Consider the following 25,652-nt stretch of genomic DNA (forward strand, 5'->3'; position numbering starts at 1 on the left):
TAAACAATGTTGACAGCAAAATATTTGGGAAGGAAACATGGGAAGGTATCGTATTTCCAGCCTTTTGTGTAAAGTGAAAACTATTTGCTTCATTTGGTTGGTAATAGCTTTTATTGGGTGTTAATGAGCTACAGAGAAGCATGTACTGATATGAAAATGTGTTCATTTGTTAAGATGCCCGCTGCATCGACCAACAGATGATGGAAAGCGATTCCAAGTTAACACAAATTAAGCTGACAAACACCTCAGCATGAAAGAAAAAAATAAGCTCTCAGCGTTGTGCCATAGACCTCTGAGCAACAAAGTAAGCATCATTTAAATAACTATACCTTAGGAGGTGGTTCCTCATTGTCCCAAAATACTTCGTCTTGTCCCAGAGATGCTGGAATTAGGACCATGTCGCTTAATGAAACCGAACTGGAAAGGTTGCCTCGATATTCTCGCAGATCCTGTGGAGGGGAAGCCTTCACATTAATATGGAGCATGACCAGATAAAAGGTGGACAGATAAAATAAAGATCGCTTTTCTCATTTAAAATGAAACATAAATAAATTTCAAGACCTTACTGGTAATAGCATTTTTTTTTAGGAACACTGGAATACCATTTAACTTGGAGTGCCAGAATACCTCATTCATAGTTGTACGTGTTGGACAGAATCTCGGCACACATGAATCTCAGCGATCTTTTGCATTCCCATGATCCTGGGAATTTGTAATGTGAAGACGTGTACCTGTTGAGTGAGTGTTTGTCAAACCGAGCAAGAGAATTAACATCCTATTGGAGCGTTCCTTAATTGCTGATCAGGTACTGTTATAATTGATTGAAAAGTGTATTTCTTCTGATTCTTTGGATTTTTTGCCGTCTGGGAACTGATGCTAACAATGTTGATTGTTCTTTCTTCTAAACTCAATTGAATCTAGATTAAGCCACGACGAGTCACTTGCTCTCTGTAGGATCTATTGATTTTCACAAGAATGAGCCAGGGATCCCAGACTCTGACTTCATCCAGGGGCTGGATCTAGCCTCCAGTGAGTGTGTTTCTGTGTCTCTGTCAGTCTAATAGCAATACTGGAGTGAGTCATTCGCAGTTTGGAGTGTAGCCCTTGGGGGGGGGGGGGGGGGGGCATGGTTGCATTGCCCTCCAACGAAGCTGCACATTTTGAGTTATCAACTAGGGATGAGATTATTTTCCTCAGAGAAGTTTAAGTTGAGAATAGCACACTTGGCTACTCAGTCTTAACATCAGTGGCTCTTAAAGAAATCAATAATAAAAGTGCTCAAAAATCCAAAGGGCTCTGATTGAGAGATAGGGAGAAGCTTATTTCATTCGCAGAAGGGTCCATAACTAGAAGACAGAGATTGAAAAGAAAAAAAAGTGGGAATTGAGGAGAAACTGTTATGCTGTGAGTCATTGTGATCTGAAATGCACTCTGTGAAAGGGTGATGGAAACGCATTCACTAGTAACTTTTAAATGCTAATGTATTTTTGTAAAATAAACATTTGCATGGCTACTGGGGAAAAGCAGGAGAGAGACAAGAATTGGAAAAAACATTTTGAAACAGCTAGCACAGCTGATGTTCTGTGAGATTCCATACGCATATCAGTTCCACATTCTAATCTGACATTTATCGACCAGCCATGATTGAATATCAGAGCAATGGGCCAAATGGACTAATTCTGCTGCTTTATCTTAGCTACACGATGCACTGCAGTAATTGATTGAGATTCCTTTGACAGCACCTAATCCCCATGGACTACTGAAGTTCAGGACAACGACTCATTCCTATCTTCTTAAGGGCAATTAGGGATGGGCAACAAATGCTGACCTAGCCAGTAACACTCTTATCCCATGAACAAATAATGCAGGAAAATTCGAGGAGATGTACATTGCCAAGTCTCTATTTGTTTAGAGATTGCTCCAAATTGGATAGTTGGATATTTCTCTGTTACTTGCAGTGACAGGATATAAGATTCTCTGAGTCCACAATGTAAGATTCTACTAGTTAGGTACAGATCACTAGCTATTTGACTTGCCAGCTTTAAGGGCATTTAAATGGTCGTTGGATAAATATATGGATGACAATGGAATAGTATAGGTTAGATGGGCTTCAGATTGCTTTCAAAGGTCGGCACAACATTGAGGGCTGAAAGGCCTGTACTGCGCTGTATCGTTCTATGTTCTATTTGATTAGAAACTAGTCCTGATGGAAAATCAGACAGATAGTGCACCATTCTAACTCAAATCTCTTCCATTGATAGCTAACCTCATTTATGTCGAACACCATGATTGAGAAACAAGATTCTTAATTTGTTCGAGAGAAACTTCAGTACATAATTGTTGAATATGGGTGGGAAAGGGTTAATACTGATGCATGTCATATGCAGCATTGACAATGATGATATCATGTGGATTTATGGGTAAAACAGTTTAAAATCTCAAAGGAGTGACTGTGGTCTTCCTCAAAGTCTCTGTAACAATGTTTGGCACAGCAAAGTAACCTGTAAGCCATTAACAGGAAACAAACTGGATAATGTGATCTAAAAGAGTCTTTTCTAGTTAGCCCAAGAAATTCTCACTCGTAAAGAGGATGGTGGTAGTTACCTTCATCATGAACAGAAATTTAAACAGCACAGAAAGTTGTCATAACCTGGACATCAGCAACAGGGAGATGTTGCAGGTAAGGTTAGTGCATACACTGAAGCTAACCAAAAATGACAATATGCTCTAGAAAACTATAGTTTCAGGAAGAAAGCTCTTACAAGTCCAACAGTCCACATTAAATATAGGATTTGCTGCTATTTGAGGGAAATTCAGGGCTTATATTTTGATACAGTGCAGAAGAAAATCATTTAGCTCATCATACCTATATTGGGATTCCACTGGGGTATTCAGTTTTATAAATATTTAACATAACACCACTAGCCATTAAAGAAATGTTTTCAACATTACAAGTGGGGATACACTTTACTTCAATAAGTGTAAAGCACTTAGAGACATGTGGTAATACCGAGTAGTGGAGAGGATGGATCTAGGTACTGATGTATAATATTGATCGGCTTATTTAAAGAAGAACATAAATACTTTGAAATCCATTTTGAGAAGGTTTCCCAGACTAACAGCTGGAATGGGTTAATTGTTTTATGAGGAATGGCTGGACAGATTAGGGTAGTGTCTGCCGAAGTTTAAAAGAGTAAGAGATGACTTGATTGAAATGATATGATTGTGAGGGGTCTTGATAAGATGGATGTGGAGAGGATATTTCCCTTCGTGGGAGGTCCAGAACTGGGGGTCACTGCATAAAAATAATAGGTCACTCAGTTACATAGAGGAAGTGATTATTTTTGCTCAGCGGGTCATGAATGTTTGGAACTCCACTCCTGAAAAGGTGGTGAAGTCAGAGTCTTTGAATATTTTTAAGGCAGATGTAACTAGATTCTTCTTAAGAAATAGGGTGAAAGGTTATTGCAGTAGGCAGGAATGTGGATTAGAGGTTACAATCAGGTCAGTCGTGACCTTATTGAGTGGAGGAACTGTCTTGAGGGGCTGAATGGCCTTTTCACGCTCCTACATTTTATATTTTTATGGACATGCTTTATAAAAGCCCACATATTTTAACTTGATTAAAAGGTTCACTTATGACTGAGATTCTACTTAAAGTTAATTCTTTCACCAATGTGATGCAATGAACTTATACAAGCTAGCTAAATAGGCTAGCCACCTGAAGGTTTCACTTTCAAATGCAGTGTTTCCTTCAAAACTATTTTGAAAGCTTGTTTTTTCCTGTCAATATCTTACAGTTAGGCATTAGTATTTGATTAGAAGACAGCACTAGCTGTTCTGTACCAAAGTGATAAATGGAGTTAAAACCAGCTTCCAGGAAATTGCATCAGAATCTGAACAAAACTGCTCCGTCCAGGATTATGGTTCAATCAATGCTCTATGAAGTAATCCATAAAACAAAAAATTCAAGTATTGTTCACACTTATTCACTGAGCAATCCAATCCAAGCCAACCAAGATAATGAGGAACCACGCATGCACACATTCTTACACTCTCTCTCTCTCTCTCTCACACACACACTTCTCATTTTTTAAAAATTCAATTCAAATGTCACCATTTCCAATGGTGGGATTCACCCAGAATGTTAACTTGGAGTTCTGGACTATTTGGCCAATGACATTAATACTATATCACTGCTTCCCCCCATAATCTTCCCTAAACTGTAGATCTAACCATCTCCAGTTGCTTCATCAATGACCTTTCCAAACAGGTTGCTTTCATTCATTTGTGGGCGGCACGGTGGCACAGTGGTTAGCACTGCTGCCTCACAGCGCCAGAGACCCGGGTTCAATTCCCGACTCAGGTGACTGACTGTGTGGAGTTTGCACATTCTCCGCGTGTCTGCGTGGGTTTCCTCCGGGTGCTCCGGTTTCCTCCCACAGTCCAAAGATGTGCACGTCAGGTGAATTGGCCATGCTAAATTGCCCGTAGTGTTAGGTAAAGGGGTGAATGGGTGGGTTACGCTTCGGCGGGTCGGTGTGGACTTGTTGGGCCGAAGGGCCTGTATCCACACTGTAAGTGATCTAATTAGCCAGGACACGGAATATAGGAGCAAGGAAGTCTCGATCCTACTTTATAAAACATTAGTTAAGCTACAGAGAGAATACTATGTGTGATGAGAGGGAATAAGTAAAAGGTGAAGAGCAAGTGGCTTAGAGGAGATCTGAGAAAGACCTTTTTCATCCAGAGGATGATAAACATATGGAACATGCTGCCTGAGAAGGTGGTAGAGGCAATGACTCTGGATGTGCACTTAGGATGCCAGGACATAGTAGGCTCTATCAAGTTCAGGTAAATGGGAATAGTATAATTTGGTTGTCCTAGACATGGTAGGGTGAAGGACATATTTCAATGTTGTATGGCTGTATGACTATGGGAACTGAATTGTGACAGTCATATAAATACTGGAGAAAAACAGGACAAGGGCTGGGAATTAGCTTCCGTGAGTAACTCATCTCTTGACTCCCAAAGCTTGTCCTCCACCTACAAGGCACAAGTCAGGAGTTTGATGCAATGCTCCCTACTTGCTTGGATGAGTGCGACTCCAAAAACACTCAAGAAACAGAACAACCAGGCCAAAGCAGCCCGCTCGAATGGCATCCTACCCACCAGCATCAACATTCAGAAAATCCGTCACAGTCGCAGCAGTATGTATCACCTTCAAGATGCATTGCATCAAATCACAATCATGTCTTCAACAGCACCGTTCAAACCACTCCCGATCAATGAGAAGGACAAAGGCAGCAGATGCATGGGCACACCACTACCAGCAAGTTTTCCCCAAAGCTACACACCATTCTAACTTGGACATTTCTCACGGTCCCTTCACTGTTCCTAGATCAGGATGACAGAACTCTCTTCCTGACAGCACTGTGGGTGTCCCTACATCACAGGGACTGCAGTATTTCAAGAAAACCATCACCTCCTCAAGGTCGACTAGAGATGAATCATAAATGTCAATTAGCCAGCAACCCTCTCAAAGGTGTTTCTGTGTCTCAGTCAAATGTGGCACATGGGCTACAAAAAATAACTTGCTCAACATACAAATTAAATAATTGTGGAAGGATTATGCTTGGATCAGGATTTTCCACTTCAGTGGCACAGTTAGATCAGAATTCTCAACAGTAAAATAGGAAGCTGTTTGCCAGATTGAATTCCAAGTTTGGATCAAAAGTTTGCTTTGACTTTGTCTTTTTCCAGAGTCAGAACGATGCCAACTTTAATTTAATTGACATATTTAATTAGGACAGACAGAATGTTCTGTGGCTCTCTGTGATTCTCTAGTTTGACTTTAGCATCTTTAGCTATGAAAGGATACAACAGAATGTTAATGATTTCAGGGAATGTGCAAAAAACACAAACAGAATCTAATGGGTTAATAAAAGGATCTGAAAGGTTTGATTTGTCACTAAACATGGGATTGATTGTGAGGCAAGTCAGGAGGATGTGACCAGATCTGCTTCCATTGGGCATAAAGTCTGAGAGTAGCCCAAAATGGATGGATCTCCAATTTCATTTTTCCAGCATTCATAGTTTTTAATTTCCACTAATTTCACTCTGGATGTCTGCCATAGTCTTATTCATTTGTCTTTGGTTACTTGCCAGTTGGATGATTCTCCTACTCACTCCCCTCTCTGGGAACCTGTCCAAATGAGTCATTCTGCTACTTACTATTAACATACAGTTGAAATCACCAAATACCTTCTAATCATTTTGGTCACATAGGTGTACACATGGAAAATCAAAAGTCACATCTAAAGGTCAAATCTTTCGGTACATTATCCAATGCAACTAATACCAACAAGGAGAAAGTGAGGTCTGCAGATGCTGGAGATCAAAGTTGAAACTTTATTGCTGGAACAGCACAGCAGGTCAGGCAGCATCCAGGGAACAGGAGATTCGACGTTTCGGGCACAGGCCCTTCTCCATAGCCTACTTATAATGACCCAAAAGTGCCCTGGCAGTTAGCTGTAGGAAAGTGTAATTGAGGCTAAATGAATAGTGAAATTGGAAGTGTTGGAAGAGGGTAAGAAAGGCAAAGCTGAGAACAGAAAGCCTAGATTGGAGAGTAGGAGTGACAGAAGAACAAATCAGATAAATTAGTGGGAGAAATTGTGGAATCTAGATGACTTTTAACATGGCGCATTGAGGCCTTTTCGATTCAATTTTATCTTTTCTGGTTCTGAGCAACACTGGCAACTTAATTCTAATTAATGCTAAATGTGAAAATAATGCTCAAGGAAAATGCGACTCACGACCGTACACCACTAAAATCTAATTATAATTTCATTTGGGCAGATATCCAGGGTTTAATAGAAATTACATCAGAAAGTTGGAACACTTGATAATATTATCAGGGAGATCTGACAAGGGAATCGCGGAGGGAGTGGTCTCTACGGAAAGCTGATAGGGGAATGCTTGGAACTTTCATTTTTACAAATAATCTTTTAAAAATCTCTGTATTCACAAAATTTCAATAAGATGGACCAGTGAACAGGATATATGAGCACTGACAGAACTAAATTGACTGGGTTTGAGATTGCAGTGCTGATGTGGGGGGAAAAGCAAGAGAATATGACAATGCACCAACCTTGATCTGGTCTGCCACTCTATGAGATCATGGCTAACCTGTGGTCTAACTTCATATGTCTCCATATCTTTGGTTAGCATGAGTCTATCAATTTCACATTCAGAATTAAGAATTGTGAGAGCATCAACTGACATCGAGGAAAGAGATCCAAACCTCGAATGAGAAGAAATTAAATTAAGAGCAGGCCAAACAAACCACTAAACAGAAATGTGACTCACAGCAGCATTACAGCTGCTTGATATGTAATCTGTAAAGACATTTCATTGTCAAAGTGTTATTTACTCTTGTCTGAATTAATTAAAAATTTGCAAGCGTGCCTTGGAGACTGAAAAATCTCCAAGAACTTTCTGCTGGTTCGGGATATTATCTTTTGGTTACACACCAGGGAAATAAATTAAAATGACTCCATGTCCCTCCAGAATCTCAAATTTATTGTATCTCAGGGGACTTTGACCTCAATTAACTTAAAATTGAGACAAATGCAATCAACGTCCCCAACTTTGAAAGGTCTGTCATGGTGATCACACAGCACAGTGGGAACACCTCATTCTGAACTGAGCTTTGTTTTGTAATAGCAAATAGAAAGATTGAAGTGAGTGAATATTTGCATTATTGCTGATAGAGGGAAGAATAATTTCATTGGATTGATCTGGATTTGCTTCAATGATCTTTGTTTAATTTAGGCTCCAATGAACCAATGCCCCTCATTTATCTCTATTATTTCCAACACATCTACATTGTCACAACAGATCCCAGGAGGCGTGCATTAGAGACCTATCCATTTGTCTTACTTTCGTTGCTGTCCAGTGGAGGCTGAAGGTCTGTGATTCCCATAGTTGAAAGGGAAACTCCCCTACGTCTGGCATAACTGGAAACCTAATCATTTTGCCTAATTGTGAGACTCTTCAATGACACTTCGTCAATTGCTGTTTGCTGCACTATCAGGAGGCAGCACTGAGCCATAGCAAGGTGTTCCCTCACATTGTTGAGAACAGTTGAATGATGAGGTGGTACCACCCAATGTCCCTGACAGCAGCACGGCAAAGACGTGATGGAAAACCTGATCATCTCAGCTAGGGAGCAATAGAGCAGTTTTGGAGCGATGTAACAACAACAACTTTTATGTATATAGTGCCTTAAATGTGATGAAATATCCCATGGTATTTCACAGGAACATGATACAGCAAAGTAGGGACTGAAGCTCATGAGGAGACAAGAGGCCAGATAAGCGAACTCTGTGCTGACGAGGTAGGTTTGAAGGCATCTCAAAAGGATAAAGTGAGATGGAGAGGCAAATAAATGTAGAGAGGGGGCCTAATCAACTGAAGGCAGGCACTCAGTTGTGGAGTAAATTTATTAGGGATACATAAGGGGCATCAAGGACAGTGGAAAGAAAACAGGAATATAACATTGAGATCAGAAATTAGCCAAGATCATATTGAATGGTGCAGCAGGCCGGAAGGGCTGAATGTCCTACTCCAGCTCCTAGGTTCTGTGTTTCTCTAAGACCAGAATTAAAGTAGTATAGATATCTCAGAGGGATGAAGGACTGGAGCTGATGACAGAGCTAGGATGGGGCATGGCAGTGGAGGGATTCGAAAACAGGAATGAGAATTTTGAAATCAAGATGTCACTTGACTGGGAGTTAATGTAAGGCAGTGAGCACTGGGGTAATAGTGGAACAGGACCCACTGTGAGTTATGGCAATTGGATGATCTCAACCTGGATAATTTCAAAGTAGTAGAAGCTGGACCCAAGATTCAGAAGCTTTCTCCCCATTCCTGACAAACCCCAGGTCAGATAGGGGGTCTAAGGGGCCAGGGAATGAGCAATGCGGGATGGAAAACCCAAACTCAACAGGCCTATCAGATGTTGATGCCGAGTTCAAACAGTTCTTATTCTTTTGCTGTAGCTGGGGCCTAACAAAAAATGTGGCGAGTTAGGAATTTTTATCGTAGCAGTAATTTGTTCTTCAAGGGCTTATAATACCTGTCAAGCTGTCAAGTTGTGAAGTTTTTAAACTTGTTGCTTGTAACAGGGAGAGGTGAAGGTTCAAATTGTGGAGCCTCTTACATTTTCAGACTTTAAAATATAAGAAAAAAAAAGACTTGTTTCATTGAGAATATAAAGATATCTGATCAAATAGTTACACTATTTGTTGGTGACATTAGCCTAAAGGTTATCATTTTGGCATTATTAATGTTTAGTTGTTTTCCTTAACCAATCACTATCTCAGCAGGGGACCATAAGTTCATGGTTTGATTGATAGCTCAAAGAAGTTATTAAGGATTAGCTGTCTTTGATGTATGTTTACTCATCTAAATTTGTTTATTTTTATCAGGGGATTAATTACAGAGAGGGTATATTGCCTTGAATGAACTCTCATGAAATGTGGACATATGTTTTGAAACAGTAAATATTTCAAAGATATTTAGAACTCGTTTTCATTTTATTTCAGCATGACTCCTGAGGTCCTAAGGTGGAAACTGGGTGAAAAACATTAGGTAAGATTAATTTATAGGCAAATACTTCTTACTCGAGCATTAAATTTGGCAATAGCTTTCTCTGTTCAAAATTTTCAAGTTTGAAACAGATGGTTTATCGATGATATGGCATTCCTAAAACGGAAGGAGGTATCAGTTACCTGGGCTCACTTGGACCAGGTTTCCAAGTCTAAATTGAATGTGATTTGTCTATGGATAGCAGTTATCATTTACAGCTGTTCCTTCTGCTCTGCAAGGCTTAAGAGATCAGAATTGAATGTGGATTTTTAGTTTTTTAGCTTGGACTAGAAGGCTTGCCTTATGAAGAAAGGTTGAATAAGCTCGGACATTTCTCTCTGGAGAGGAGGAAGAGAGGAGACCTGATCGAGGTGTAAATAATGAGAGGAATAGATAGAGTCAATAGCCAGAGACTTTTCCCCAGGGCAGGATTGATTCGAGAAGTCATAGTTTGAAGATACTAGGAGGAAGGTATAAAGGAGACGTCAGAGGTAGGTTCTTTATCAAAGAGTTGTGAATGCATGGAATGCATTGCCAGCTGAGGTGGTGGAAGCAAAGTCATTGGGGACATTTAAGTGACTGCTGGACATGTACATGGATAGCAGTGAGTTGAGGGGTACGTAAGTTAAGTTACTATATTTTACAGTAGGACTAAGTCTCGGCACAACATCGTGGGCCAAAGGGCCTGTTCTGTGCTGTACTTTTCTATCTTCTATCTATCTAGCTATCTTAAATGCCTAAAGGTGAAATCCAAATTTAAAGTGAATTGCAATGGATTGTAGATCAGAGACTACAACTCCATTTCAAGTCTTTTTTTTCATAAAGCCCAAAGCTGATTCTTTGGCACTTGACAGGTGAAATGCAGAGGGGTTTTTCCCCTTGTGGGAGAGTCTAAGGACAGAGTTCAAAATCTCAGCATAGGGGCTCATACATTTAAGACAGAGATGAAAGATTTCTTCTCTGAGGTTAGTGAACCTGTGGAATTCTTTGCTGCAGAAGGCTGGTGAAACTGGGTCATTAAGTTTACTTAAGACTGAGTTGGACATTTTTAAATCAGTGAAGTAATCAAGGGTTATGTATATAAAGGCAGCAAAGTGAAGTCGAGGATTATCAGATCAGTCATGATCCCATTGAGAAGTGTCATGATTTGGAGGTGCCGGTGTTGGATTGGGGTGTACAAAGTTAAAAATCACACAACACCAGGTTAAGTGCAACAGGTTTACTTGGAAGCACTAGCTTTCAGGGCACTGCTCCTTCGTCAAGTGGTTGTAGGAGCAGCACTCTGAAAGCCAGTGCTCCCAAATAAACCTGTTGCACTATAACCTAGTGTTGTGTGAATTTTAACATTGAAAAGTGTACCAGTTTTGATGGGCTAAGTTTCCTACTTTGCTCCTAAGCTTTACGGTTTTATAAAGCGATGGAAACCCAAGATATAATCTGAATAAAGTTTTTGAAAAATATGTCCGAAGACAAAGGGAGCTATAACATTAAACTGCCACCGAACGGAGAAAACAATTAACGATACTGCTGCCACAGAAATCATGAAAGGAAATTCAGATTTAGGATAAAGTGATGAGCATCAAAGACAGCGTTGATGCGAAGGTAGTTTTTCTGCATTAGTAGAAGGGTCAACAGCCAGTAGTCATGGATTTAAAGTAATTAGTAAAAGAATAAGACCAGATTTGTGGAGAATTTTTTTTCACTAAGGGTTGTAGGAATATAGAACTCACTGCCTGAAAGACGGATTGCATCAGAACCTCTTGTAACATTTGAACAGAACTTAAATATTCACTTGCATTGCCACAGCCTCTAGAGCAATTTGGCTGGAAAGCTGGAAAATGGGATTAGCATAGTTAGATCTTTGTCGACCAGCATGTACTTTATGGGCTGATTGGCCTCCTTGTGTACTATAAATGTCTGAGTCTATGAATGAGGCCACAAAGGGAACCACACTCGGAGGCAAAACTGACAAAATGGCAGAAGCTTTAAATAATTGCATGGACTTGTTATTTACTCCTAATAATGGTGTGGCTATGTTTTTAAAGGAAGAGATCAGGAAGTAATAAACTTAAAGAATGGGTGTGTAATCAGCAAAGTAACTTCAATGTAGACAAGCATGAAGTGATATAATTTGGTAGGAAGGGTAAAAAGGATATAAAGAATAATAAAGGGTAAAAATACTTTCCTTAGAAAATAAGCATTTTAAGAAAATAGGAGTCTCATCTTAAATCAATTAAGGCTGTGTTCATAGAATCCTTACAGTGTGGAAACCAGAACCATCTCCCTCCTCTGTCACCCAACATTTACCCCTGACTAATGCACCTAACCTACACATCCCAGAACGCTATGGGCAATTTAGCTTGGCCAATTCACCTAACCTACACATCTTTGGATTGTGGGTGGAAACCAGAGCACCAGGAGGAAACCCATGCAGATATGGGGAGAATGTGCAAACTCCATCCAGACAGTCGCCTGAGGCAGGAATTGGACGTAGGTGCCTAGCACTGTGAGACAGCAGTATTAACCACTCAGCCACCGTGCTGCCTATTCAATTGCTGGGGGTGGTTGTTCAGCCATTAAGAATGCAGACTAGCCTCCCCTTTCCACATAGCCATGGGTTGGGAACAGCTATAATCCACAAAATCAAGTCTTTGGAGTAGTGTGAACATCTGTGGTGTCCATATTGTAAAAGTGACAGAGAGATACTAGAGAAGGTAGAATATAAAGATATGGCAGAGAAGAAAGTTATTTTGCTCTTCACACCTAACTTGAAAGAGCTGTCCCAATTAATCCCATTCTCTCCTGCTCTATTCCTATCACCCTGTCAACTTTTCTCTTCAAGTATATATCTAATTATCTCCGAAATGTTACGTTTGAATTTGCTTCCATCACCCTTTCAAGCTGCACGCTCCAGGTCACCATATCTCACTGTGTGAAATTCTCATAATTTGTTCCTCGTGCCAATTATTCTATCTGAAGAACTGAGTTCAAACCTCTTTGTTAAGGAATACATCCCCTTAATTATGCCCAGATATCAATGGCAAACAGGTTCTAATTTGTTCTTCTGGTTTTGACAATGCAAAACCCTTAATCATTCTGATATTCATGTGCAAATCTCCTATCTCAGCTCTGTTTATCCTTGCTGATTCGCTACTGATTGCCATTTCTGGATATTTTCTCCCCAGCCCTTTCATTTTTGTTTGTCTCCATGCTGTTCTCCACTGTCTTCCTCCATCATAAGTTCCCTTTCACAAAACCTGTACAAACTAACTTCTCCAACTTCTCTTCCATGGTTGCTCAGGGTGTGGCACTGACTCAAACAGTTCAGACCCGAAAGAGAGGAGACTCTACCCAGCTTCTTTGGTTGTACAATGTGAGCTGAAATCAGAAAGGTAATGCTGCAAATAAAAAAGACCCAGAAATTCAGGAGAACGTGCAATGGCATAAAGAGGAAATAATCTCCCTTGTTCTAAGTGACCCCTCAGCAGGGTTTCCATGCAGCTGACAATAAAGTTAGTTGCTTCAGGCCACAACAAGGTTGGAAAGGAGGCCTTGAGCAGAGGAGACAGTAATGTAGGGGAAATGTCAGTGGATGAGTCATTCAGAATCCCAGGCTGATGCTCTGGGGACTTGGGTTTGAATCGCATCAAAGCAGATGGTGAAACTTGTATTCAATAATAATCTGGAATGAAATGTAGCCCCAAATGTGACCACGTAATGTGGCTGTAGTCTTACCAGACAATAGGGCTGCTCTTTCAATAGACACAGAGTGATTGGTGGTGGTTTAACTTGAGGGTCACCGCACCTCAGGCAAGGGGAGAGTTTGTGAAGGAGAATTCTTCATGGTAACCTCAGCTGGTGCACGAATTGAACTTAAGCTGTTGGTGTTACTCTACATTGCAAACAAGCCAATTCAGCTAACCAGCGTGACCACAGTTGTTTATTTTTTTTGTTAAAAAAAATCCCCTATCTACTTTTCCAATGCTCTTTAGAGAAGAAAACCTGTCATTCTTACCTGGTCCACTCCAGACCCACAGCAATGTTCATGACTCTCACCTGCTGTTTGTGCAATTAGGGATTGGCAGTAACTGCTCACATCCCATGAACCAATGCAAGAACAAAAGGTAATCATTAGACCCTATATACGCATGTAACAAAAACCCACCAGAAGTGCAGGTAAAAGATGTCTCGTGTTTGCCTTTTGCCCAATTTAGCAGGCACTTGGCCTTCAACACATGCACTCTCTGCAATCCATCCATCCTACCACATTACAGGGACCTTGGTATCTGTGCAGTGCCTGCTTTATTTCAATTTCTAGATCAATTCTTTTTTTAAAACTTAGTAACATATTTCCAAATACACTATGTTAACACAGTCTAAATCTTTTAACAGGATCAAATGATTTTAACAAGGATATTTACGTGTAGTGTCAGATGAATAAAAGTTTCTTGCCGTCCAATAGCTATAAACAGTATGAACAAGGTGAACTTTCCTTGCTTTGAAAGTGTTTAAACTTGTTCCAAAGATAGACAGAAACAGACAACTTAATTCAATTCACAACTGCACTATTTTTGATACAGTTCCAAGGATCTTCTGTGGAAAATAACTGAAAGACATTATGAAATAATTTGATATTTGTACATTCAATACCTTTGTGATTTCAGAGTTTCGACCTATTCTAAATTGAAGAGCATGATGTTAGTTACATAGTGCTGTTTGATTTATCAGTCATGTACAACATCATGTATACCACAAAAGCTGTTGGCCCCTGGCAAGTTAAAATCCTACTAGAATCTCACAAAACATAATATAACATTGTTATGGTAGACATAGTAGATTCAGAATGCAGTTTAACAGCTCTTGCACTCAAATTGTATGGCCCACTTTCAGATACCTCAAAAGAGGTATGTCTGTTCCTTGCATGTGAGACTGGTGGGACTTTTCTCCCATGTACCAGATGCCCAGCTAAATCCACTGAATGAACCATAATGACAGAGTTGGCAAACCAGGTTGGCATACCTGCTGCTGAGGTACATTCATCATTATAGGGCTTTCACTCAGCATGGACTCTGCTCGGTCATCCATCTGCAGAAAGGTCAGAGATATTCAGTATCAGCATCAGAATGAATTCATGGATTAACAAGTGTCTTGTCTGAGAAGGACATTCTCCTTAAATAATTACAGATGAGATCAGGGATAGAATCTTCCTTGGACCTTCCATTAAAAATATTCAGAAATATGGACCATTGCCAGCTTATTACATCTTTATTTGATCGGACCAGAAATGACAATAGCAAAAACTGGAATTCATTAAAAGTAGGTATCCAACTTTGGAATATTTAAACCAAACTTCATCCCATCTGAAACACACTTTTTTTTGTTCAGTTGCGTGATATAGGTGTCACTAACTGGCCAGTATATATTATTTATTTACTTATTGCCCACCCCTAGTTGCCTCTTCTGGAGTAGATTAGATTAGATTACTTACAGTGTGGAAACAGGCCCTTCGGCCCAACAAGTCCACACCGACCCGCCGAAGCGTATAGCACCCAGACCCATACTCCTACATTTACCTCTTCACCTAATACTACGGACAATTTAGCATGGTCAATTCACCTAACCTGCACATTTTTGGATTGTGGGAGGAAACCGGAGCACCCGGAGGAAACCCACGCAGACACGGGGAGAATGTGCAAACTCCACACAGAGAGCCGCCTGCGGCGGGAATTGAACCCGGGTCTCTGGCGCTGTGAGGCAGCAGTGCTAACCACTGTGCCACCGTGCCGCCCACAAGTACTGTGTCCAGTTCTGGTCTCCCTATAATAGAACGTTGACGGAAATGGAGGGTTTGAGTTATAAGGAGAGGCTGGATAGAATGGAACTTTTTCCATTGGAGTGTAGGACATGACCTTATAGAGGTTTATAAAATAACGAGGGGTATAAATAAGGTGAATGGTAAGTGTCTTATCCCTCTGGTGGGGGATTTCAAGACTAGACAGTGTACTTTTAAGGTGAAAGGAGAAAAATATAAAGAATACACACGAGTCAATTTTTTTACACAGTGTGTTGAATGAACTTCCAAGGGAGTGTTGGATACAGGTACAGTTACAATGTTGAAAAGGCATTTAGATGAGTAAATGAAAAAAATATTCAGAGGGATATGGGCCAAGCGCAGGTAGGTAGGACTAGTTTAGTTTGGGATTAGGGTTGGATGGATGAGTTAGACTGTGCTGTATGACTCTATGACTTTATAAGGGGGTGAGCTGCCTTTTTGAATGGCTGTAGTCCATTGTGAACACACTCAAACTCAAGACCATCGTTGTGATGGCTATTACAGCATGCATGTCGATTGTAGCACAGTGCCAGCACGTTTCCTTCCGAGGCAGGATGCTGCAGGTTCAATCCCACTTTGGAGACTTGATCATGAAAATCTACACTCACCCTCAATGTAGCTCTGAGCAAGCGCTACAGGATCTACAGGGTGCATTTTCACTTGGGATCTGACATGAAACTGAGGCCGTTCTGTTCATGAAGGTGGAACATAAAGTCCATGGCACTATTTGAAGAAGAGCATGGTGAGATGATTAATATTTATCCCTCAGCCAACATGATTAAAACAGGTCACCAGCTTGTGATTGTAGTGGGAGTTGATTGTGTGTAAAATAGCTGTCACATTTCTTAAGCATTGGGAACATTTCCAAAGTACTTGACTGCCGAGTACTTGGGACCATTCTGAGGGCAGCAAGAAAGATATTTAAATGTAAGACTTTTAAAAAAATATATTTCATGAGATTCATTAATAACTGCACGACAAAATGTTACAACAGTGCCTGAGAAAGGAATTTCTGATGCAACCCGCTTTAGTATCATAGAATAAAATCCCTACAGAGTGGAAGCGGGCCATTAGGCCCTTCAAGTCCACATTGATCCTCCGAACAGCATCCCACCTAGACCTACCCAGCTTTACACTTCCCATAGAATCCACCTAGCTTGTATGTTCCTGGACACTATGGGCAATTTAGCATGGCCAATCCACCAAACCTGCACATGTTCGGACTGTGGGAGGAAACCAGAGCACCCGGAGGAAACCCATGCAGACAGAGGGAGAACATGTGAACTCCATCCAGACAGAGGGTGTAAATGAACCCCGGTTCCTGGCACCGTGAGGCAGCAGTGCTAACCACTGAGCCACCATGCTGCCCTAATTAATTTACTTAACTCCAACTTCAGATCTACCATTTTACATCTTAAAGTGACTAAACTAAGGGTTTACCTGACCCCAGTAAGGGGTTTCCTGATCCCAGGAAGTGAAAGCCTACCTGTTTCTGCTCAACTTTCCGTTTCCCTTCCACGATCTTCCATCTCTCCTCTTCTGCCCATTTCCTTTCTTCTTCTCCTCTGTTCTTTTGCTCTTTTCTGTGTCTCTCCATCACTTCTGGCGTTTTCTTCCCGCATTCTTGCTGTTTGCGCAGCTCCTGCTCCCTTTTGTGGTGCTGTGTGAGTCAGCACAGAAATGAGAATTGTTAAAAAGCTTAAGATGCGTAGATTAACTTTATCAGATAGATATCAGATTTCATTCTAGATTAGAGTGGTGCTGGAAAAGCACAGCAGTTCAGGCAGCATCTGAGGAATACAGCTGTATTCCTGATGAAGGGCTTTTATCCGAAACGTCAATTTTGCTGCTCCTCAGATGCTGCCTGAACTGCTGTGCTTTTCCAGCACCACTCTAATCTAGAATCTGGTTTCCAGCATCTGCAGTCATTGTTTTCACCTCCCAGATTTCATTGGAAAGTGAAACACCAAGCACAAGTAGAACAACACAACAAGTTTAATTTGTGTTATCAAGGCAGTTAATATCGGAAATGGGATAACTGATATTATGAGCTAACCTCACCTGGCAAGATATAAAGGACTTATCCATGAAAAAAACAATAAAAGGATAATGGGTGTAAATAAGTCTTCTGTTTGATGTTCTAGTGCTAGGTTCTTTTAGCCAACTTACTCTTAATTTCAATCTGATGTCTGACAAGAGACTATCATATATCTCTGTTGTAATAAGTAAACTGTAATAAACCCTTAGTGCTTATCACATCTGTGCCCATCTCTGCTGAAGACTTTCTGTGGGCATCCTTTTCTAGTGAAGAAGGGCTTATGCCTGAAATGTCGATTCTCCTGCTCCTCGGATGCTGCCTGGCCTGCTGTGCTTTTCCAGCACCACGTTTCAACATCCTTTTCTACTTCCTACCAGTAACTTGGATCAATACAAGAAGGATTGATGGCAGTAGATCTACCCAAGATGGTTCTGGTTGGACGGTGATAGTGAGTTGCCTTCTTGAGTTGCTGTAGTCCATGTATTGTAGGTTGACCCACAATACCCTTAGGGAGGGAATTCCAACAACGGTGAAGGAATTGTAATATATTTCCAAGTCAGGATGGTGAATGGCTTGGGGGGTGGCAGGGGTTTGGGTGGGGTGAGGCATGAGCAGGTAGTGGTGTTCCCATATATCTGCTGCTCTTGTCCCTCTAGGTGGAAGTGGTCATGGGTTTGGAAGGTGCTGTCTCAGAAGCCTCTGTGATTTTCTGCTATACATCATGTAACTGGCGCACACTGCTGCTACTGAGCATTGGAGGTGGACAGAGTGGATGTTTATGGATGTGGTGCCAATTAAGTGGGCTGCTTTGTTTTGGATTGTGTCAAGTTTTGTGTTGTTGAAGCTGCACTCATCCAGGCTAGTGGGGAGTATTCTATCACACTTCTGATTTGTGCTGTGTAGATGCTGGAGAGGCTTTGTGAAGTCAGGAGGTGAGTTACTCGCTGCAGTATTCCTAGCCTCTGACCTGCTCTTGTAGCGATAGTATTTGCATAGAATCACAGAATCCCTACAATGTGGAAGCAAGCCATTGGCCCATCAAGTTCACATCGCCCGTCCAAAGAGCATCCCACCCTAACCCTAACCCACCCCCTATCCTATCTCTATAACTCTGCATTTCCCATGGCTAACCCACCAAGCCTGCACAAGTCTGGACACTGCAGGGAAACTTAGCACAGCCAATCCACCTAACCTGAATATCTTTGGAGTGTGGGAGGAAACCAGAGCACTCGAAACCCACACAGACACAGAGGGAATGTGCAAACTCAGTACAGATTCCTCAGGACAATCTAACCGGTCCCAGGTTTGGGGGTCAGATCGGGGTTTCTGCGATGCTCACATTGGAGTTCATGTGCCTGGTCCAGGATCAGTGTCAGTTCCTGGCTCACGTTACCATTATGGAGCACTCCATTCAGATGTAAACAACTGAATGTGACTCTGACTCCAGATCACATCCTGGCAGCTTGTGAAAAACCTTTGGCACATTCCCTGTTTTATTAAGAAAAGCAGCAATTCATGGAATGGTTGTTTTTGGGGAAAAGAAATTCTAAAATGGTTTGGTCATTTTCTGTGTTTTCTCTTTCTTCTGAAGACATTTCTCTCTTTAATATCCAATAGACATTGCACTCCTGCATAAACAATGTCAGTAGCTTCTTGTTTCACTGTCTGAGCTGACAATGGGCAATGCCATGAATAGAAGACAACAATATATTGAAGAACCACCGATTACATAAGATTGCACAGCACAGGAACAGACCATTCACCCCCAAGTGTTCATCCCAGGAGATTTAAAAAAAAACACAATTTATAATAAACCCAGCCAAATGTGGAAATGAATCTGGGAATCGATGGCTTGTGGTAATGTTACTGGACTGGTAATCCAGAGGCGTAGGCAAATGTTCTGTTACTTGAGTTCAAATACCATCAGGGCAGATGGTGAAAATATCATTCAATAGAAAAATTGAATGAAAACGCTAAACTAATATCGTAGAGTCATATGGCCAGAAGAGCTTCTTCAACCCATTCAGTCTATGCCAACATATTTACAATTTTCTACCATTTTCCTGTACTTGGCCTGGAGGTGAGTGTTCGTGGTGACTATAATACTACTGCTCATTGCCATAAAAGCTCATCTAGTTCACAAATGACCTTTACGGAATACAATCTACCTTCCTTACCTGGACTGATCTATATGGGACTCCACATTCATAGCAAATTGGATCTTAACTGCCCTCTGGGCAACAAATGATGGGCAATACCCACATCCCATGAATGAATTAAAAGAAAAGAATGTACTGGTCATATCGCTCATCTATTTGTGAGTCGGACCAGTTTGTTTTATTTCCAAGTTTGTTTTTTTCTCCTTTCTAGGTGTCAGTGTTGACGTTTGACCGGAACAAAGGAACAAGAAAGCAAAAAAGGGTGTGATCTCTCTAACATGGCAGAAACAATAGTGAACAGCACAAAACAAAAACCCTTACGTCTTCCAGCCACCTCCTTTGCTCCTTCTGCTGGTTGATGCGTTTCTGCCTCTCGGCCAGTAGTTGCTGCTTGTACTTCTCCTGTTCCTGCAGTTGCTGTTGGAGCACTTGTTGCTGTTGCTGAGCTGCTGTCCGGTTTGTGTTCTCCTGCTGCAGCCGTAGGAACTCTCGCCGTAGAGTCGACTCCCCGGGCTGATTAACAATGGAACTGAGTGGAGACCACAGAACAACATTAGCCAGAAGGTGAAGGAACAGACTTGGACATGTTCTGGGGATGGAACATGGACTTGGACTGGATGATGAAAATTCCCTGCGTGTGATGCACCTTCTACAAAAGAAAAACTCCAATTGCTGGAAAGAATCTGCTAATTTTAACTACTTGTGACATTAAATGTTGTTTTGCAAATTGACTTGTTTTAGCAGGAAAAGCAAATTTGTGGGTGTTTTGTTGTACACGATGCTAAACCGGGGAATGATCACTTCAGACAGAACAGAGATGAAACGTTTCGACAAGAGCAACATTTGCATTTAAAGGCAGTGTGTTGAAATAATTCGCCACAATGAATGAAATGTTTAGCCGCAACTGAATGTGAGACCCTGTTTTTCTTTAAATGTGAGTTTAGAAGAATGAAGGGGTTGGGGGGAGATTTCATAGAAGTCTAGAACATTCCACCAGGAGTAGGCATGGTAAACACAGGAAAGATGTTTCCAGTGACCATTTGCCAGAACCAGGGGTCATAGTCTAAGGAGACATGCTAGGACTGAGAGGAAGAGAAATGTCTTCATGCAGATAGTGGTGAGTCTATGGAATTCTTTGCCACAGGAAGTGTTTGAGGCCAAAGCATTGAATGTTTTCAAGAAGGTATTAGTTCTTTCTCTCATTTAACCAATTTTTCTGATCAATTTGCTTAGAGATGCTATAACACACCTCTGGAGTAGGTAGGACTTGACAAAAGACTCCTGGCCCATGGGTAGAGTAAGGCTAAAGGGATCAAAGAGTATGGAGGCGAGATCAGGATCAGGGTACTGAGTAGGATGATCATCCAGCATCATGTTGAATGGTGGAGCAGACCTGAAGGGCCAAATGGCCCATTGCTGTTCTTATGTTCTGTGTTTCTATTAAGATTGAAACTCTTCTCTCACCCTTCCCCTCACAATCGCCACATACGTTTGGATGCTTATTTTACGAAAAGGAAACAAAAGTTTAAGGGATATGAGGAAAAGAATTGGGGGGGGGGGGGGCGGGGGGGAAGGGGGAGGTGCAGATGGAGAGGGAATTAGACGGTGGCTGGAGGGGAGCAACATAATTTGGAGAACTCTTTCAATGGACCAGCAGAGGCACTGCAGGCTGAATGGTCTCTTCCTGCTCAAGAAGAACATTGTCTGGAAGCTCACAGACTGTGAAGAAGAACGCCTTGCTGCTCTAACACACTGGCGGTGGACTGAAGTGGTTCATGGCAGGATGCTGCCCACAGCCGGAGGATGTTCTGCCCTTGGAAGCTGCCAGCCAAACAGCTCCATCAGTCCCGATGAAGAGATTACGCTCGAAATGCCGACTCTCCTGCACCTTGGACGCTGCCTGACCGGCTGTGCTTTTCCAGCACCACACTTTTTGAAATAGCTCCATCAGTCCTGGCAGTGAATTTTGCTTTTTCACAGGTGGGATGCTGTGTCTATCACTGGATTGTGGATCCAAAAACCCAGGTAATGGGATTGAATCCCGTTAGGGCTGATGGTGCAATTTGGATTCACAGTCCAAAAGAAATTAGGAATTGAAAGTCTAATTAAAAGAGCATGAAACAATTGTTGGGGAAAAAAACCTACCTAGTTCACTAATGTCCTTTAGGGTAAGCTGCTATCCTTACTGAGTCTGGCCTACATGTGACTCTAGATCCACAGCAATGTGATTGACTCTTAACTGTCCTCTAGGCAATTAGGCATGGGCAATAAATGCTGACCCAGCCAGTGACGCCCTCACCCATGAATGAGTGAAAGAAAAGGACAGAGCTGATATTGCTAACGTTGAATTTTGTGTCATGCATCACGGACCTCAATTGTTGAGAAGGCTGATTAAAGTCAATCAGCCATGATGTTATCTCAACCCAATACAACAGTCTGAAACACATCCTGTAAAACCAAAATTTGTTTTTAAAGGTAGCCGAAATATTGACTCTCCTGTTCCTCAGATGCTGCTTGACCTGCTGTGCTTTTCCAATGCCACACTTTTTGACTCTGACTCTCCAGCATCTGCACTCCTCACTTTTCCCTTTGTGAACAGGAAACAATTTTGTCACAGCTTCCTCATGACTTGAATTTCTGAGCCATTTCTCCCTCTTAACCAACAACATAAAGATGTGCAGGTTAGGTAGATTGGCTAAATTGCCCCATAGTGTCCAGCGATGTGCAGGCTAGGTGGGTTAGCCCTGGTTAAATCAGGGTTATGGGGATAGCATAGGGGGTTGAGTCTATATGAGATACTCTTCAGAGGATTGATGTGGACTTGATGGGCTGAATAGTCTGCTTCCGCACTGTAGGGATTCTATTAGGCTATGAAAAGCAAGGAATAGAAGCACATGGTGGAACAGAGGCATAATGCAACAGAATTTGGTAGACAAACCAAACTGAGATTGATAGGACACACTCTCTGAAAGGTTGTTGGAAGCAGATTCACCAGAAAATTTCAAAATGCAATTGGATAAATACTTCAATGATTAAATTACCTCGGCTCTCCTTCATCTTCATTCAATCCATCTTCATCTTCCTCACTTCCACTATATTCATATTCTGTTTCATCTAATAACAGGAAGTGATAATGATGAAGCTCATGTTCGGTAGGTCCAGAAACGGGAACTAATTCTTTTAATTAAGTTTTGATTTTTGATGAGCTGTGCGTTGAGGGGCTGAATGGCCTACTCCTACTCTGGCTCCTAATATGTTCACTAGTACAGCACATAGGAGGCAGATCGGAAGGTGCAGTTGAGACCACAATCAGATCTGCCATGATCTTATTGAATGGTACAGAAGGCTTGATGGGCCAAATGGCCTGGTGCTACTTCGAATTCCTATGCTTGTGTCTAAGGAGTTCACTCTCTGCTAAACAGAGGTTGTGTTTTTGGAGTGGGCAATGACAAAGTAGAGAGGATTGGCGAATTTGCAAAGGTAAAATAAAATAAGCAGAATAATTTAATAAAACGTGGAAGTGAATAACTGGCGTTGAATTAAATTTCAAATAGTGAGCATAGAGTATTGCACAACGTAATGCAGGAAAAGCAGATTTTCCAGAGATAGTGTTGAAAGAGCTGATGGTAAAGTGAAAAGAGATATGGGGGAATTAGTGAAATTGACACTTAACATCCAGTTATTAGAAACAAATAGAAAGCTATGTAACAAAATCAATCAAGGAAAAGGAGGGTTTTAAAGCTGGATTTGTGCAGTCTGCTGTCGAGTCTGCTTCTTGACTAATCTGTCTGGTTTTAACCAAAATAACACAAGGGAGTCATTTCAACCCAAAGTAGAATGCAAAGAAGAATCAAGTAGCTGATTCTCGAGATTGAGTTGTCATGGAAGTTTGCAAAAGCTTGAGCTGCAGTCGAGACAATGTCTTACTCAAGTATATGTAAGTCTATCTGAGTGTTTAAGATAAACATTGCAAAAGTAAATCCAATGCTTTTAGACAAACTTTAGCAGCGCAAGAAGCATAAATTGTCACGTTCAACACTATACAGCAAAACAAATTGAAATGACATTACAGGATTTTTAGAATACATTTGTACAGTCTTCCTGTAACAAGGAACAGAAATTCAGCTTATGCATATCTGTCTGACAAATTGAGCATATCAGAATTGCTCATGGCTGAATGAAGAATGAAACTACAACTGCAATGGCCAGTATCAACGGTTAGAGTAACAGAAGCAGTTTGTACCTTTCTCACCCTTCTTCTTCCTAGTTCTGTCAATATGATCTTTCAGCATAATACGAACTTGCCGATCATTCTGCTGATCACGGATGAATGAATGCTTTAACAGTGCTTCAGTGGTGCTTCGATGTAAATGATTCTTCACCAGGCAGTTTTCCACAAAATTAATAAACTTCTTCGACCTAAAGGTAAATAAATCAGTTTCAGTGATAATGGCAAAATTTCAAACATATGAACGGCCTCTGAAAGTCCCAGAAGTCCATTGCCTCGCCAAAGACTATATGGATTGGGGCAACAGAACCTTTTTGCTGTTGAGTTGGGAACACCTTCCACTGTTGCCATCTTACAGGTGGGAAATGCAGCAAGCAGATCAAAGGTCACGTTACATGGCCTAGCATTACCATCTGCTCTCAACCTGGCCTTAACATTTGTGGGCGGCACGGTGGCACAGTGGTTAGCACTGCTGCCTCACAGCGCCAGAGACCTGGGTTCGATTCCCGACTCAGGCGACTGACTGTGTGGAGTTTGCACGTTCTCCCCGTGTCTGCGTGGGTTTCCTCCGGGTGCTCCGGTTTCCTCCCACAGTCACAAACATGTGCAGGCAGGTGAATTGGCCATGCTAAATTGCCCGTAGTGTTAGGTAAAGGGGTAAATGTAGGGGAATGGGTGGGTTGCGCTTCGGCGGGTCGGTGTGGACTTGTTGGGCCGAAGGGCCTGTTTCCACACTGTAAGTAATCTAATCTAATCAGCATTTAGGAGAGGCCTCGTGCCTTATGCTTCAAAAGATTCAACAATACTCTCAAGAACAAAAAAAACAATTAATAGGAGCAAGAGAAGGCTATTTGTCTTGAAAAACCCGCTTTGACATTTAATACAGTCATGGTTAGGCTTCAACTCCACCTTCCTGTTCACTTCCCATTTTCCTTAATTCCATGAGAAGCCAGAACTCTGGTGATCCCAGCTTTAAATGCATTCAACAATGGAGCATCCAAGCCCCTCTTATGGAGAGGGTTCAAAATATTTACAACTCTTTCAGCAAAGTAATTTCCTCATCTCACTCCTAAATGATCAGTTCTTTATCCAGAGAATGTGCCTCCATGTTTTAGGTGGCTGGACAAGTGGAAACTCTCTACTGGATCTGACCACTGATTATACTTGTCTTTTGACAAATCCATCTCTCAGGCCACGTTGAAATCCCAACATAATATACCATATCTCTGCACCATGTGGAAAAAGGAAGAAAATAAGTGGGTCTCCATCATCCAGATCCAAGCAACTCCTTCAGCATTGCCTAGGGAAGTCCTTCTTTAGTTTCAAGTGCATTATTCAGTTAATTACTGCCATCATGGGTCAAAAGTTACAAGTGGAGTTCCGCAGGGATCAGTTCTGGGTCCTCTGCTGTTTGTAATTTTTATTAATGACTTGGATGAGGGAGTCGAAGGGTGGGCCAGTAAATTTGCAGATGATACGAAGATTGGTGGAGTTGTGGATAGTGAGGAGGGCTGTTGTCGGCTGCAAAGAGACTTAGATATGATGCAGAGCTGGGCTGAGGAGTGGCAGATGGAGTTCAACCCTGCCAAGTGTGAGGTTGTCCATTTTGGAAAGACAAATAAGAATGCAGAATACAGGGTTAACGGTAGGGTTCTTAGCGAGGTGGAGGAACAGAGGGATCTTGGGATCTATGTTCATAGGTCTTTGAAAGTTGCCACTCAGGTGGATAGAGCTCGTAAG

General features: G+C 41.5%; 1 protein-coding gene across 4 annotated transcripts in view; it reads right to left on the bottom strand.

Annotated features, from left to right (window-relative positions):
* The window catches only part of si:zfos-2326c3.2 (mitogen-activated protein kinase kinase kinase kinase 4), a 310,274-nt gene that overhangs the window by 113,194 nt on the left and 171,428 nt on the right, over positions 1-25,652 (bottom strand). For all 4 annotated transcript variants that reach the window (XM_043705152.1, XM_043705150.1, XM_043705151.1 and 1 more), the window contains exons 10-15: positions 23,928-24,103; positions 22,726-22,798; positions 20,006-20,213; positions 16,974-17,147; positions 14,674-14,739; positions 330-449 (exon numbers count right to left, since the gene is read on the bottom strand). In XM_043705152.1, coding sequence (XP_043561087.1) covers positions 330-449; positions 14,674-14,739; positions 16,974-17,147; positions 20,006-20,213; positions 22,726-22,798; positions 23,928-24,103 — 817 coding nt within the window. The remainder of the gene's footprint in view (positions 1-329; positions 450-14,673; positions 14,740-16,973; positions 17,148-20,005; positions 20,214-22,725; positions 22,799-23,927; positions 24,104-25,652) is intronic.

The sequence above is a fragment of the Chiloscyllium plagiosum genome, chromosome 15 (genome assembly GCF_004010195.1).
Source record: "Chiloscyllium plagiosum isolate BGI_BamShark_2017 chromosome 15, ASM401019v2, whole genome shotgun sequence".
Classification (NCBI taxonomy): domain Eukaryota; kingdom Metazoa; phylum Chordata; class Chondrichthyes; order Orectolobiformes; family Hemiscylliidae; genus Chiloscyllium; species Chiloscyllium plagiosum.